This window comes from Marmota flaviventris, chromosome 9 (genome assembly GCF_047511675.1).
Source record: "Marmota flaviventris isolate mMarFla1 chromosome 9, mMarFla1.hap1, whole genome shotgun sequence".
Lineage (NCBI taxonomy): Eukaryota > Metazoa > Chordata > Mammalia > Rodentia > Sciuridae > Marmota > Marmota flaviventris.
Genome location: NC_092506.1, coordinates 10260438 through 10274353, shown reverse-complemented (window position 1 = coordinate 10274353; position 13916 = coordinate 10260438). Strand labels below are relative to the sequence as shown.

The 13916-nt window shown below is 44.1% G+C and overlaps 1 protein-coding gene across 2 annotated transcripts; it reads right to left on the bottom strand.

Moving 5' to 3' along the window:
- Nucleotides 1–2697: 2697 nt before the first annotated feature.
- On the bottom strand, nt 2698–13564 carry Hnrnpul2 (heterogeneous nuclear ribonucleoprotein U like 2). 2 transcript variants are annotated; one of them, XM_027944284.3, is made up of 14 exons: nt 12588–13564; nt 10353–10488; nt 9977–10053; nt 9645–9784; nt 9165–9255; nt 8954–9066; nt 8491–8754; nt 8217–8339; nt 7472–7600; nt 6809–6977; nt 4445–4645; nt 3373–3446; nt 3007–3114; nt 2698–2891 (listed from the first exon to the last, which is right to left on the bottom strand). In XM_027944284.3, the coding sequence occupies exons 1-14, from the start codon at nt 13123–13125 to the stop codon at nt 2811–2813; spliced, it is 2244 nt and encodes a 747-aa protein (XP_027800085.1). In that variant the 5' UTR covers nt 13126–13564; the 3' UTR covers nt 2698–2810. The 2 variants fall into 2 exon arrangements, with proteins under 2 accessions (XP_027800085.1, XP_027800086.1); XM_027944285.3 differs by lacking the exons at nt 2698–2891; nt 3373–3446 and having other exon boundaries at nt 3021–3114.
- Between the last annotated feature and the right edge of the window lie 352 nt (nt 13565–13916).

Genomic DNA, 13916 nt, shown 5'->3' with positions numbered 1-13916 from the left:
CAATGTACAGCTGGCTCCCATGTGAAGTATGGTAGAAAAGGAAGGCAACAGCAGCCATGCAAGGGAAAGCCATCCTTGGTTGGACCCAGTGCAACTTGAGAAATAAGCTTTAAAAAACATAAACGAGTAAACACAACCCAGTCAGTGCAGCCACAGGAGAAAGGGTGAATTCAATCCAAATGGTTATTTATTCTAAAACTGGAAGCTACTGTGCCTACATTTTTGCCAGAATGTTGTAATGAGAACAGGGGAGGAAAAAGTTACAGATGTAAACAATGACACAGTTACATTTTTTTTTTTTTTAAATGGTAAAACCCTTTTTTACTGGCCACTTCCAAGAATGCTTTACAGGTTGTGCAAAAACATTTACAGGCTCCATGTGGTGTTTTGTTTTTCTCACAAGTTTTTCCATCTACAACTACAACAAACATCTGATAAAACACTAAAAAGTCTTCTAAGGAAAACAAGGCTAGGGATCCCTCCTGTTACCATAATCCACATTTCCCCCCCTTTAACATTTGTTTTTTCATAATAGACAGACAGAAACAAAATCCAGACATCCACTGCTTGAGTGATCTCTTAGACTGATCCAACAAGGATGTGGCAGTTTCATTCTCTACCCACCTAGAAAAACAGCTTTTTTTAAAAAGATGACTTTCTAGTGTCAAAAATCAATGGCAAGTACTTCCCTTGTCACCACCCAGAACAAAACCCTCAGAATGGTTTAAGCTTTGTTCCCCTGTTCCTGAGGACCACCATCCATGTCACCAACTGTAAGAAAATACTATATGCTGGAGGACTGAGTACTTAAGGGGGTGAGGGGCAGCCTCTATCTCAGGAAATTCAGTTTTCTACTTTAACATAATCTTGCCCTAAGGGAATTTCTTTGGGCTCCAGTTTTTACCTCCTTGCCCGATACTATGAGCAAAGCTTTCTTAAAAGTCCTTAATAATAAAAAGTGGGTTATAGAAAAGTTCATGCAATCACTTCACCCACCGCCACATACAAATCCATTTGATGGCACCTCAAGGAAGCAGGTGCCAAGAGAAAAGACATCATTATGAGCAAGCAAACTTATTTCCTACCAGACCCCTGTTCCAGTCTCTGGTACAGAGGTGCTTAAGCAGAAGGATGTGTCGGGACAGACAGGGAGGATTAGAAGGCCAGAATGAGGGTCTGCACACCTAGAGAAGGGCTCTGCCTGGCAGGGACAGTGGGAGAAGAGAGATCAAATCTCAGCACAAAAGTTTAAACAAGAGAACTGCCAGGTAAGGAAATGGAAGTGAAGCATTTTCTAGTAGCACAACCCGGGGTTTTCTCACTAGGGAGTGCTGCAATACATGGTGTTTGCTGAGTAAGCTCTTGGCTGACACAATGCTGAGCAGGAAGATGAATTAAAACTGAAGCTGAATTGAAAGAGCATTTCCATATCCCACCCATATTCTTGAACCCAGCAACCTGCAGCTATTTTGTCAAGAAGTGGGAAGGTGTTGGTAAAGTTAAACTAAATGATCCCAACGGAAGTCTCCTGGCTAGAGGCCTGTCTGGGGACACACAGGGAAAGCTACCCCAGAAAGAATCCTGTTTCAGGAAGTTGAGTAGGGTGCTCCCTTTCACACACACATGTGCACACACATTCACACTCACTCTGCCCAAGTTTCAGCAGCCCCACTGAGCTGCCTCCCACCCCCCACCCCCCTTTTCTATTCATTCTCTACCTGTGTATCAAAAAGACCAGCAGGGCAGAGCCCCCCCCATACTGTATAAAATAGTTGCTATTCTCAGCACCTGGGCCTGGGAGCCCACACCACAGGATTCACCTATATACATATCCTGCTGCAGTGAACAGAATCCTCCTGCATTACTGTGAGCTGAAACCCTGAGAAACGTTCCTTCTCTCACACTATAAGAGGCAGACACTATAACAGATGATTTTAGAGACCTCCTACCTCTCTCAACCTCGGAAGACAGAGACTAGAGACTGGCAAATCACAATCTTCAGGCTGAGGGCTGTGACCCCACTCTCCCCAAAACTTTATGGGAATTCATTAATGGGTACATATAGGGAACAAGCTATTCTGCTCTGCAATCTAGAACAGATCCCGTGCCTCCTTGGCCTGGGAATCCTATATAATAGAACCACCCAACTAGAAGTCTCTGTGCCTTAGCCAAGCAGGACAAAGGCACAGCAAAGTGGACACTGGGATACTGTGGCCTCCCAGCCACCAGACCAGATATCCCAAGAGGGAAAGGTCGGTAAAGAAAATACAAACGGTTAGTTGGTGCAAGTGATTGATAAGAGCCAATCGTTTATTTTCACTGCCCCGGTCACAAGCGCTCCCTCTGGCCCACTCCTGCCTGCTCCTACCTGCTATGGAAGGTACTCTCACACTGTTCCCCTTCTCCCCACCACGACACCACTGTCCCTTTCTTGGCTGCCAGTCCAGCTGCCTTAGAATGTCAGAAGGGTGACATTTTTAGTTCTTTTCCTGTCCAACTGCAGGGTATAGAACAGGCAGCTCTAAGTGCTGCTTTCTGCGCAAATGTTTTTGATTACAAATATCTAACTAGGTTTGAAATGTTTTATAGAATAAGACAATATTCTTTTCAACAAACTTTAAAAAAAATGTACAGTTTTGTTGTTTGTTTCCACCTCCCACCCCCAACCCCTGCTTGCGCACCCCCCCCCACCCTCCCCGGCAGCTCAGCCCCACCCCGACAGCCCCTGTTTTCCTTGGTTGTGTTTTGGGGGGTGCCTGGCACCCCTAGAGATTCAGCTTCATGGCTGACAGGCGTCAACATCAGGGGCTTCACCGATACCCTTGGTAACCGTAGTAGTTCCTGTAGTATCGGTCTCTGTCCTGGGGGTGGTGGTAGTAGTAATTCTGCCACTAGAAGAGAGGTGAAACCCCATCACTTGGAGCCAGAGCTGGTTGAGGATGAGAAAGCACAAACTCATCCTTCTGGTCCTGCCCCCACCACCCTCTACCCCAGGAAGATACTCACATCCCGATTGTATTGTCTGTAATAGTCTCTGTATCTGTTGTACTCATAATCTCGCCCATAGAATCGATCATAGTCTCCCCTGTATCGATCATAGAAATTACGGTAACCCTGAGGAGAGAGGAGGAATAGATTTATGAGTTTTCAGCAGCAGCATGACCACCATTACCCCCTCTTAAACATCTCATGTCTTAGTTTGATATTATAAATACAACAAATACTTTTCCCAGGATAAATTCTTCCAGATGAATACATTAAAGGGCAAAACCCTAAGCCCTGAGAAAACAGCCCAAACCCCTCTGCTCCCCCAAGCCAATAGGAATGGCTATCACAGGCCAAAGGGAAGAGCAGAAGGAGAGCTGCACTCACCCCTCTGTTTCCAGACTGCCCCCAGTACTGCTGCCCGTAGGCCCGGTTGTCGTAGCCTCGGCGCTGCCCGCCCACTGGAAGAGAAATGGAGAGCGCGCTCAGACAGCTGGCGTGGGGTCCTGGCTCCACGTCTGAGTGGAAATCAAAAAAGTGGAGCCAAAGGCAATTCTGGGAGAATAGGAAGCCTGCTTGGGCCAGGCTCACACATGTTACTTAAAGCACCAGCCAGGATCTTTAAAAAAAAAGTCTGGGGGGAGGGCAGAGGAATCAGAGACATAAGAAAACCAAGCCACCTTGTTTTTGAAGCTCCCCAATTCCTGCAAAACATTTAAGATGGCAAAAGTATACATGGCAGAGTTAGAAACACAAGTAAAAACTGCCATTTTAAAGTCACAGATTCAGCCCTGGAAGCCCCAAGATATCATACAACTCATATCCATCATTTTATACAAAGGGAACAAAGTCTATTCAATATACTCCTTTTCTTGAGGGTGGGAATTATTCCTAGCGTCCAGCATGTAGCAGGAACTTAAAACTTCTGCTGACACACACACACACACACACACGCATGCACACACATTTTTAAAGAGTAATGAAGGTATACTGGAGGTTTAGATTTAAACTAGACATTCAGTGGGGAAGTTTCATTAACAGCCTAGTTTGCTTTGTAACCCCCCAAAATTACCAAATAATGCGTTTACTTTCTGATCTATACAGCTGGGTTAATCCAAAAGACAAAACAGCAAAAAAACTTGATAATCAAGATTTCACTGCACAAATCCTCCTCCTAACACACCAACACAGTGGAGAACCCACATTAATGTGAAAACTAGACAGACCAGAAGGCACCGCACTTTTCAAAGAAACATTTTTGTTGAAAAGTGAAGGACTATGGGAAAAGCAAAAGAAACAGCTGGGGGGTAAATGACATAGCAAGAAGTAAGCTCCATAAAGAAGGCACTTCCTTATTGTTAAGGACTTGTCTTGGTTTCCTGGCTTTTCACTGAGGGTCTTGCTGTACTCAGCACAAAGGACAGACTGAGGCTGGGGGCTGGCAGGTTCCAGGACTCACCATATCCTTGGCCTCGGCTTCGGTTCTGCCGGTTACGCTTGTTCCGGTTGTTTCGGCGGTTTGTTCGCTTCTCGGAGGGGGGCAGCAGCTTTCTTGCCTCTTCCTTGTATTTGGTGACAATGGGCTGAGCTTCCTCCTTCTCCAGCTCCCCATATGTCACCTCATCCATATAATCGCATTTTTCAGGCAGAGAGAAGTTGGCTATAAGAGTAAGAGAGAAGCTTGTGGGCCTGAAAAGTGCATAGATGGGTAAGAACTCATTATGAAAATTTTACTACAGGAAGCAAAAGACTTTCTAAACCTCATTTAGTAATGAACAAAAATATACTGGGATCATATGGACTCAATTTAAATAATCAAATTCACTTTCTCTTCCCTAAGTTTCCCTAAATTCTATCAGTCCCAGGCAAAGAGTTATCTGCTGACAGTATATTTACAAGTTCTCAAGTGATCCATAACAAGTCAGTAGTGAACTGATTACAGTTTCTTATCAGGATAGAAGTAACAGACGCTAAAAGTAACTGAGAAAGTTTTGGTGTTGAATAGATTTAATTTAAAAGAAATTCAAGCCCAGAAGAATCTCTTAATCTACAAGGACCACAGAAAACAAAGAATACAAAACCTCTCATTTACCACCTGTACAAGACTGGAGAACATATTTGCCAGTCTCTGGACATATTAAGTTCATAGGTTAAGTCTGAGGAGAATTCATTTCAACAGGAATCCCATGATTTTAAAGAAAACCCAGTTAGCCCTGTTTTATAAAACCAGAGAGATGAGTCTTTGAGAATGGCAGTTTTTTTGATTTGTTTTGCTTTTTAATTTGTAAGCTTAATCAGGTGGTGAGTCCAATTGCAGCTGCTATACCAGATGTGGTTTCTTTGCTTGAGCAGATTAATACATATCCTGGTACCTGATAGGTGGTTATAACTAAATTTATGAACTAAATTCCTGATTGCCTGACTATCAGTCATGCACTGGCATAATTCATTCTATATAAACTTGGAGAACCTGGCCCACAGATGTGTAAACCAGTCCCCATGGCTAGGGATTATCAGAATATAAAGGGCCAGCAGTTGACAGGGTAGGTGCGATGCCATCAAATAAGACAGGAAGGAGGGCTGGGGTTGTGGCTCAGAGGTACAGCGCTCGCCTAGCACATGCGATGCCCTGGGTCCAATCCTCAGCACCACATAATAAATAAATAAATAAAGGCATTGTGCCCAACTACATCTAAAACAAATATTTTTTTTTTTTTTTTTTAAAAAGGAAGGGAGGAATCACAATCCTAAGCAAACAGTAGGAAGAGGGGGTCATCAAAATAGCTAAGGCTACCTTGTGTGGACTTTGTTCTCAGGCATTGTAATGTATTAATGATTTCATTCAATGCCAAAAAAAACAGTTGAGTGCAGTGGCCTTCACCTGTAATTCCAACAACTCAGGAGGCTGAGGCAGGAGAATGTCATGTTTGAGGCCAACCTCTGCAATTTTGTGAGACACTGTCTCAAAATAAAAAGGGCTGGGATGTAGCGGAGTTCAATCCCCAGGATCACAAAGCAAAACAAAAAAACAAGCCCTGCCCATACGCCCACCCCTGCCAAAAAAGGGCAAAGAACAACAAAATGTAAGCCTATAGGTATCAGAAATCAAGATACTCCCATCACCACATTTTAATCTGAACTCTACTCCCTTTCCATGAAATACAAATCCCATGAAGGGAGAGTTTTTATGCTATTTCCTTATGTTTAGAACTGTGCTGAACAAAAAGGAGACATGCCATAAATATTTATTCCATTAGTAGCTATCTCAAGGAAGTGTTAATTTATTACTTTTTTTTTTTTTTTTTTTTTTTAAAGAGAGAGTGGGAGAGAGAGAGAGAGAGAGAGAGAGAGAGAATTTTTTAATTTTTATTTTTTAGTTCTCGGCGGACACAACATCTTTGTTTGTATGTGGTGCTGAGGATCGAACCCGGGCCGCAAGCACGCCAGGCGAGCACGCTACCGCTTGAGCCACATCCCCAGCCCCTTAATTTATTACTTTTATTTTTTGTAGTGCTGGGATGAAACCCAAGGCCTTACTAGGTGAGAATTCTACCACTCAACTACTATCCCCAGTCCTTATATGAGTTTTAATTATCCTGTTATCTATTATCATTTTCCCTATTTTGGGTCTTACACAGGATGAGTCAAGGGGTGACTGCTTCTCCATTTACTCTGCTCAATCATTTATTTCAAGTGCTTACATCTATTAAGTAGCACATTAGATTTATACTTCAGATGTGGAGAGTCACTCCTGGTACTAAAGGATCCCAATACAGTGTGCGCTGAACAGGGTCAGGATCCCTAACTTATAATTTTAGCCCACCTTTCATCTCTAGCATTATAGACTCAGGCACATCATCTCCCTCCACTTCCTTGCGCAATTCCAGCCTCTTCTTCCAATCTTCTTCATTAGGGACAACCACCACCACTTTCCGGGAGAAGGTCTTGAATAGCAATAGCTTCCGCCGCTGGCCAGAGTTGTATACATTACACTAGGATCAGGAGGAATAATAGATGTTTAGGGATTAAAGCCACCACTCAACTTCAACCATATAAGATTAGGTCTCAATCATGTAATACATGATCTCCTTTAATTTTTCAAACTCTGTGTGACTGTGTTTTGTACATCAGGAAAACTGAGGTTCAGGTAAGGTTGAGAGACTTGTCCAAGATCACAAATCTAATAAGTGATAAGAGTCATGACTCAAATGAGCTCTAATTCTCCTTCTATTGCCTCTATTATATGAGTCCACATAGTCTCAGACAAAAATACTAATTTGAGATACCTCTATAAAGTTCCATAAACATTAAAATCATAACTCACAACCAGTTGGTCATATTAGGTAACCTAATTTTGCCCCTTAATTCAGTCTATTTATGCACCCCACTTTGACTATAAACAGATTTATCAACTTAACTGGGTGCCAAATTTTCATCCTTGCATCTTCTATAAAAATCAGGTTTCTTCTGAATGTTTGAACAATACCTGATCAAGAATAAAGTTCCTTTTTGTCCGGGAAGCAATCTGGACCAGCTTACTAAGGCACTGGGAAGCTTGCTGAACTAAAAGGTCTCGGCTTTTAGGGTCCATCTCTGGCTCCTCAAGCCCCTTCATCTGGTAAACATAAGGGAAGGGAAAAGGAAAGCAAGGAGTTATGCAGTAAGTGAAAGCCCAAGAGCCACTGCCACTGCTTTGATTGATTCCTCTCTCAGTTATAAGAATGTTATCTATTTCCAGTCCACCTGGATGATATATTTAAGATTTTGTCTGTATTCAGAAATTAATACAGCACAGAAAAAAAAAAAATTTTTTTTAAATTTAAAACATATATAGCTGGGTGCAGTAGTGCATGTCTGTAATCCCAGCACCTCAGAAGGCAGAGGCAGTAGGATTAAAAGTTCAAGGCCAATCTCAGAAAGTAAGACTGCCTCAAAACATAAAAGTAAAAAAAAAAAAAAAAAAAAAGGTGGGGGGAAGGGGGGGAGTAGGGAGAAAGGATTTAGTTCAGTGGTAAACTACTCCTGGGTATAATCTTGAATACTAAAAACAAATGAACAAACAAATGAAAAAACCCACCACCCACCCATACACAGAAAAATTTATGACTGTTTGTTGGACCCTTGTTCTCAGACACTTCAAAGACCAACTTTTTCACTGACAACAGGTTATAGGAGTTTATTGGCACCCCCAAAGTGTATAGTATGTATCTGATTAATCCCCCAAAACTCACTCTCATTTGATTAAGCACAGTCTCAGCTCCCAGGACATTGTATCTTTTCTCAGGATTTTCTTTTGCGTATTTCAGTGCCCACTGGGTCTTTCCAGATCCAGGTAGTCCCACCATCAGAATCACCTGCAAGTAAAGAGAACCAGGAATGTATTGAAATGTAGGCCACTTTTATAAGATCCAATTTAAGAACATCTACCCCAAATCAGTTTGGTAATGCTTAGAGAAAAGATCTAGCATTACAGACCTAAAAGTTTGTGTATAGTGTTTGTCATACCTCACACTCTTCTATGGTCTTGGGAGGGACTGCAGTGCGAATGCGGTCCTCAACAGGCACAGCATGGATAAACACATAATCTTCCCGTGGTGGGAAGAAGGGCTCCTCCTTCTGACCGAAGTTTAATTCTACAACACAGTTTTTGCAGAGGACATGGGGTAGAAGGGCCCGGTCTGCCAGGGATTCCTTGTTGATCCGGAATGCCACACCTAGGTCTTCTCCATTCTTGGAGAAAGAAAGTTCTACTTCTTCAGTTTCAAAATTCTATAAGGTCAAAAGGCATGAGAACTTATGGGTAACGAGGTTTGAGGTAGATTAAATCTTATCCTTTAATCTTTTTTGACACTCAAACTGTTACATGCATCAAATACATAAAGGGTAACAGTTGATGGGAAGCACAGTTGAATTTCTAGGGCCCTTTATCTACTCCATGTTATCAATCTACAGCTTCAGGAATACTTACAGCAAAGCAGCCAATGACATCATTCTCCCCAAAAGTCTGGCCAAATTCCTCAAACTGCCCATTCTCTGCCTTGAGTCCCCGTCCATCAAAACCATAAGAGAATTCATCCTCACCTAGAACAGTCAACAAATCAGTCACCTATCCCCAAAGTTCCCATAGACTAAGCAATATGTTAGCAAACACAAGCAAAGAAGTTACAAAATAATGTTACCGAGTTGTGGACGGGAAAAATCAACAGACCACCCAACTCGAAGGAGAGAAACCTCTGTGCAGCCTTCTTTCATTGGGAGATTCTGGGTTACCTGGTTAAGTCAGAAAAGGAATTCTTACATACTCTAACTCAGGAGCAAAGTCTGAGTTAGAAATACACATCTCTTTTGGTGGTATTAGGAACTGAACACCCAGGGCACTCTACCATTGAGCCACATTCCCATTCCTTTTTGAGACAGGGTTCTCAATAAGTTGCTGAGGCTGATCTTGTGATCCTTCTGCCTCAGCCTCCCAAGTCACTGGGATTATAGATATGTGCCACCATGCCCACCTTAAAAGACAATTTTTATACAAACAAAAAATGACAACTATTAAAATTGAATATTGGAATAACTTTCACTGAACTTAAACCAAAACCATGGAGGACAACCTATTTGACACTAGACAGTTTAATAAATGAATGATCTTCATGAGCTAGTACCTTGGCTTCAAAGCAGACTTTTCCCTTTGTTACTCCATAAGTACTCCTTGCCCCAGACCAAAGGGTGGGGAACTTCTCTGAGAAGAGTGGCTGCCCTCCATAACGGTCTTTGCTTACTTGAAAATGGAGATCCGAGGTATCTATTAAGAAAGAAAGATGGAATTGGTTTACTATAATGGTTAACGTGAGATCCACCAAAAGTGTACAAATATGCCCAGTTGTTACAAATGGACACAAAGTCTCTTGGAATTTGTTAGCCATGAAATTTTAATACCCAGAATCATTTTTAGGAGGTAAATTAAAAACCCCAAATCTATCTGCCTTAGACATACATGTGTCCAGGTTCACAAGAGTTTGATCTTCTTCCTCATCTTTTGCCTCTTCTTCTGGAGGTGGTGGAGACTTTGAGCTATATACATGAGAGAAAAGCAAATACAATGTAACCAAAGTCCTGTTCTTTGAGGGGTGTCTGCAGGACATTATGTCCATTTTAAACTCTCAGTGAATATCAAATCCCAGCAGACAGCTTCTTTCAATAAATGAGAAAGGGCAATAGGAGCTTCTATGGTAGATTCAATCTAAAAACTTATGCCTACAAAAACCTATTCCATTTTTAATCCACCCCTCCTTCCAGACTCTCCAATCAACACCAGGTATACCAAAATTAGAGTAGACACTCCCTTCAAGGAAAGGGACTGTTTCCCTCACCGGCTGTGGTAAGCCTCCTCTCGGAATTCATAGTAAGCTCGGCCATGTTCATCCTTCTCATCCCGCTGTCTCTTTACCCCCCGCCGCTCACCATCTGAGCCTGCTGGTTTTGACTTTTCACTATCTTGATCATCTCCTACAAAAAGGAGGGAAAGAAAATCAGCAGTTTTCATACTGGAGTGTAGAATAAGCTCAGACCAATAGAAACTAAAGGGGATCTGAGGATCTGTCTAATCAAAATAGTCAGGTTATTCCCACTGCATCCATAGAACATTTTATTTCCAAACATTATCTTTCTGTCATTGGCTGGAATTTTATGGTGGGGGAGGGAGGACATTATGGACTAATTACAGTCAAGCAGTAGATAAAAATTGGACAATTTTTGCATTCTAAATTTATCTGCTTAAATCAGGTCAAACTTGCAGATTTCCCCGTTAATACCACACACACACACACACACACACACACACACACACACACAAAAATACTCCTAGATCTTTGACAAACCTTCAGGTTAATTTTATTTCAATTCTTACCAGATTTGAAGGTAGGAACCTAGTATTTTTAATATTTTCCCAGATTCATGATATAAATAGCTCAAATTTTAGAGTCTGCTTTTCCTGCATTAAAGTGCATAGCTGCTCATGGCTGGTTTATACAGCAAATAAACTCAAGTACATGATACATAACTATATTCTTAATCAGGGAATTTTTTTTTTAACTGAAAGTTGCAAGAGCAAACCATCAAGTCATAAGATACCCATAAATAATACTGCATCTTTACTGCAGGTAATTTGGGGCAGAAAGGTGTTGCCATATATTTAGCAACATTCTTTACAAAAGGGTGGGGGACAGTTTTTCCTTAGACTTTTATATTTTGCAACACTAAGAAGGTTTTTATTTATTTTGTGATGCTGGGGATCAAACCCAGAGCTTCCTCCATACCAGGCAAGCCCTTTACCACTGAGCTACATTTCTAACCTAAGAAAGCTTATAATTTTTTTTTTAAAGCAGTCTTTTATCCTTCAATGTTTTTTTATGTGCTATCTGAGTACACACAAGTCAAAGGTTACATAATATGATTTTTGTTCCAGGACATCAGACAAAATCTGCAAGGTGTGTGTGACTGTTGTAAAATAGGTTCCAATTAACTTGGTAGTAGTCTTAAAAAAACATTATAAAAAGAACTAAGGCAACCCAATTTACAGTAAGACAAGGAAGGAACTCTAGCTTCCCTCCCTGATAGATACTGTTATGGATCAACTATCCATCCAATCACTTCAAAAGGAGAAAGGTCACTAACTCTCTGTGGAGCCTCTACAAAGTGTCTTCCACCAGGTTACTCAAGGACCAACCAGAACCTCAATCATTTCAATCCAGGAAGTCAGGAACCTGAAATGTAAAAGTCTAATGCAACTGTACAGTAAATCTACAAATATGTCCATTCACTGACTCAGTAAGATGATTAAAATTTAGTCCCAAGAATACAGGCAAGATAAATGCCCTAGCCAAGTTACTTGTTCCAAATGCACCAGATTAAGACTCTCCACTAGTTAACTATTAAGCTCAACAAGCTCACACTAGAGGCTGTCCCCTACTGCTCAGGCAAGGAGCAAGGTTAAATTTCCAGATTCTCTGCGTGGCTCAATATCTATCAATGTTTTTTAAAAAATATTTTCTTAGTTGTCAATGGACTTTAATTATATGCAGCGATGACAACTGAACCCAGTACCTCACACATGCTAGGCAAGTGCTCTACCACTGAGCCACAACCTCAGCCCTCAATATGCTTTTGACAAGAGAACTTTGATAACTTAATTTATTGCTTAATATTTTTACAGTGAGAAAGTCAACAGTCAGCTCAAAGGCCTAAGCCTGCAACTGTCAGTCAATTAGTCCCCGTAATCACCAATTCCTTGGCTATGAAAAAGGTAAGGAACACTGAGAGAGACTGCTCCACAGGTAGCTCTCAAGCAGTTCTGAGGCAAAATAACTCTTTCATCCATTAGTACTAAGGAACCAAGTTAGGCTGGAACCTAACCTCCTGCAAACAGTGGAGCCACAGAAGTGGCCAAACCACTCAGAAACGTGGGCAGAGGATGAAGGCCACCATCCCATCGGGAATCGTGCACTTTCAGGTAAGTGGGAACAAGGGATCGAACCCGCGACGCGGGGCGAGGTGCTGGATAAGGGGTGCACCCAGCAGGTTGGAGTCGGGCACTGCTAGCTCCTCACCCTGTTCCTCTGCGGCTTTGTCACCCGGAGCCTCGGATCCTGGGGTCTCATCCCCGCTCCGCTCCTCGGGTTCGTCTTCCTCTCCTTTGCCGGTGCCCTGCTCTTCGCCACCATTTACGCCACCTGACCCGGCGGTGGCCTCTGCCTGCTTCTCGGAAGCATGGGGCTCGGCTGCGGCCTCCATGGCTGCCGCCTCCGGGGGCTCTGGCGGCGGCTGCGCGGCCTGGCCCGAGGCCTGAGCAGGGGGTGGTTCCTCGTCCTCGTCCTCAAGCAGCGCCTCCTCGTCCTCCTCCTCCTCTTCTTCGTCCTCTTCCTCGTCTCCGCCCGGGCCGCCGCCCGACGCGGCCACAGGCCGAGGCTCCGCCTTGCAGGCCCCGCCGGGCCCGGCGCCGCCACCGCCAGCCTCGTCCTCGAGCATCTCGGCGTCCAGCGCCTCCTGCAGCCGCTGCGCCAGATCCATCTTGAGGCCGCGCGAGTCCAGGCCCCGCCGCTGCAGCTCAGACCGCAGCTCGGTCACTTTCAGCCGCTTCACCTCCATCGCCGCCGCCGCCTCCTCCGCCTCCCGCCGCCTCCTCCCCTGCGAACCGTCGACCGAGCCCGACCGCGCAGGCGCCGCCGCCGCCCGCCTCCGCCTCACGCGCCAGCACTGGGCCCGCGCGAGCGAGCGCACGCACGCACGCAGTGGCGGAGGCCGCGCAGTCCCCACTGCGTAGTGTTTTTGTCGCCTTCTTCCTCCCCTCCCCCTTTTGCCTCAAGGAACCCAAAACAACGCTACAGGGAGCAGCTTCCCTTCCAGCCCTTCAGTTTCCCTACCGCGGGCGGGCGCGCGCCGAGGACGACGGAGTTCCCTTCCTCCTCCTCCTCCTCCTCCTCCCGCCCCTCTCGCTCCCCGGGCCAATCAGCGACAATGGTTTTACCGCGCAGCCGCAGCAGGGTCCGAGAAGGGCCAGGCTGGCTGCGGATCAAGTGCCTGGTAGGAAGGAAGAGTGTGCGCGCTCGTCTTTCCGTACTTCATCCAGGGGTTTGCGCAGCCGCCCGGAACTCCCCTATCATGCGCCCCTCCAACTCTCTCACCACTTGTACTCCGGGTTCACTTCCAGTCGCCACAGCGTCTTAGGACTGCTTGCTCGGCGGCTTGTCTTCCCTATTCTTGTGTATGTAACAGCGTCTTGAAAGTAACTAGAAGCTGTTGCAGCATGAAAGCAGTTGTTTTAGTGACTAGTAGGCAAAAGGCTCTCCAGAACCAGAGAATACACTGTTCCTTGGCCTTCCTTTTCTGTGAATGTCTCAACTTCTACCTAGCAACAGACTCCCTGATCCCGCCTTATG

Excerpts from the sequence above, each read along its gene's own strand:
- Hnrnpul2 (XM_027944284.3), bottom strand. The coding sequence starts at position 13,125 with ATGGAGGTGAAGCGGCTGAAAGTGACCGAGCTGCGGTCTGAGCTGCAG. Across the intron at positions 9,785-9,976 it reads TCTTGTGAACCTGGACACAT|ATACCTCGGATCTCCATTTT; the intron begins GTATGTCTAAGG and ends CTTTCTTAATAG. Across the intron at positions 4,646-6,808 it reads TATAATGCTAGAGATGAAAG|CCAACTTCTCTCTGCCTGAA; the intron begins GTGGGCTAAAAT and ends TTACTCTTATAG.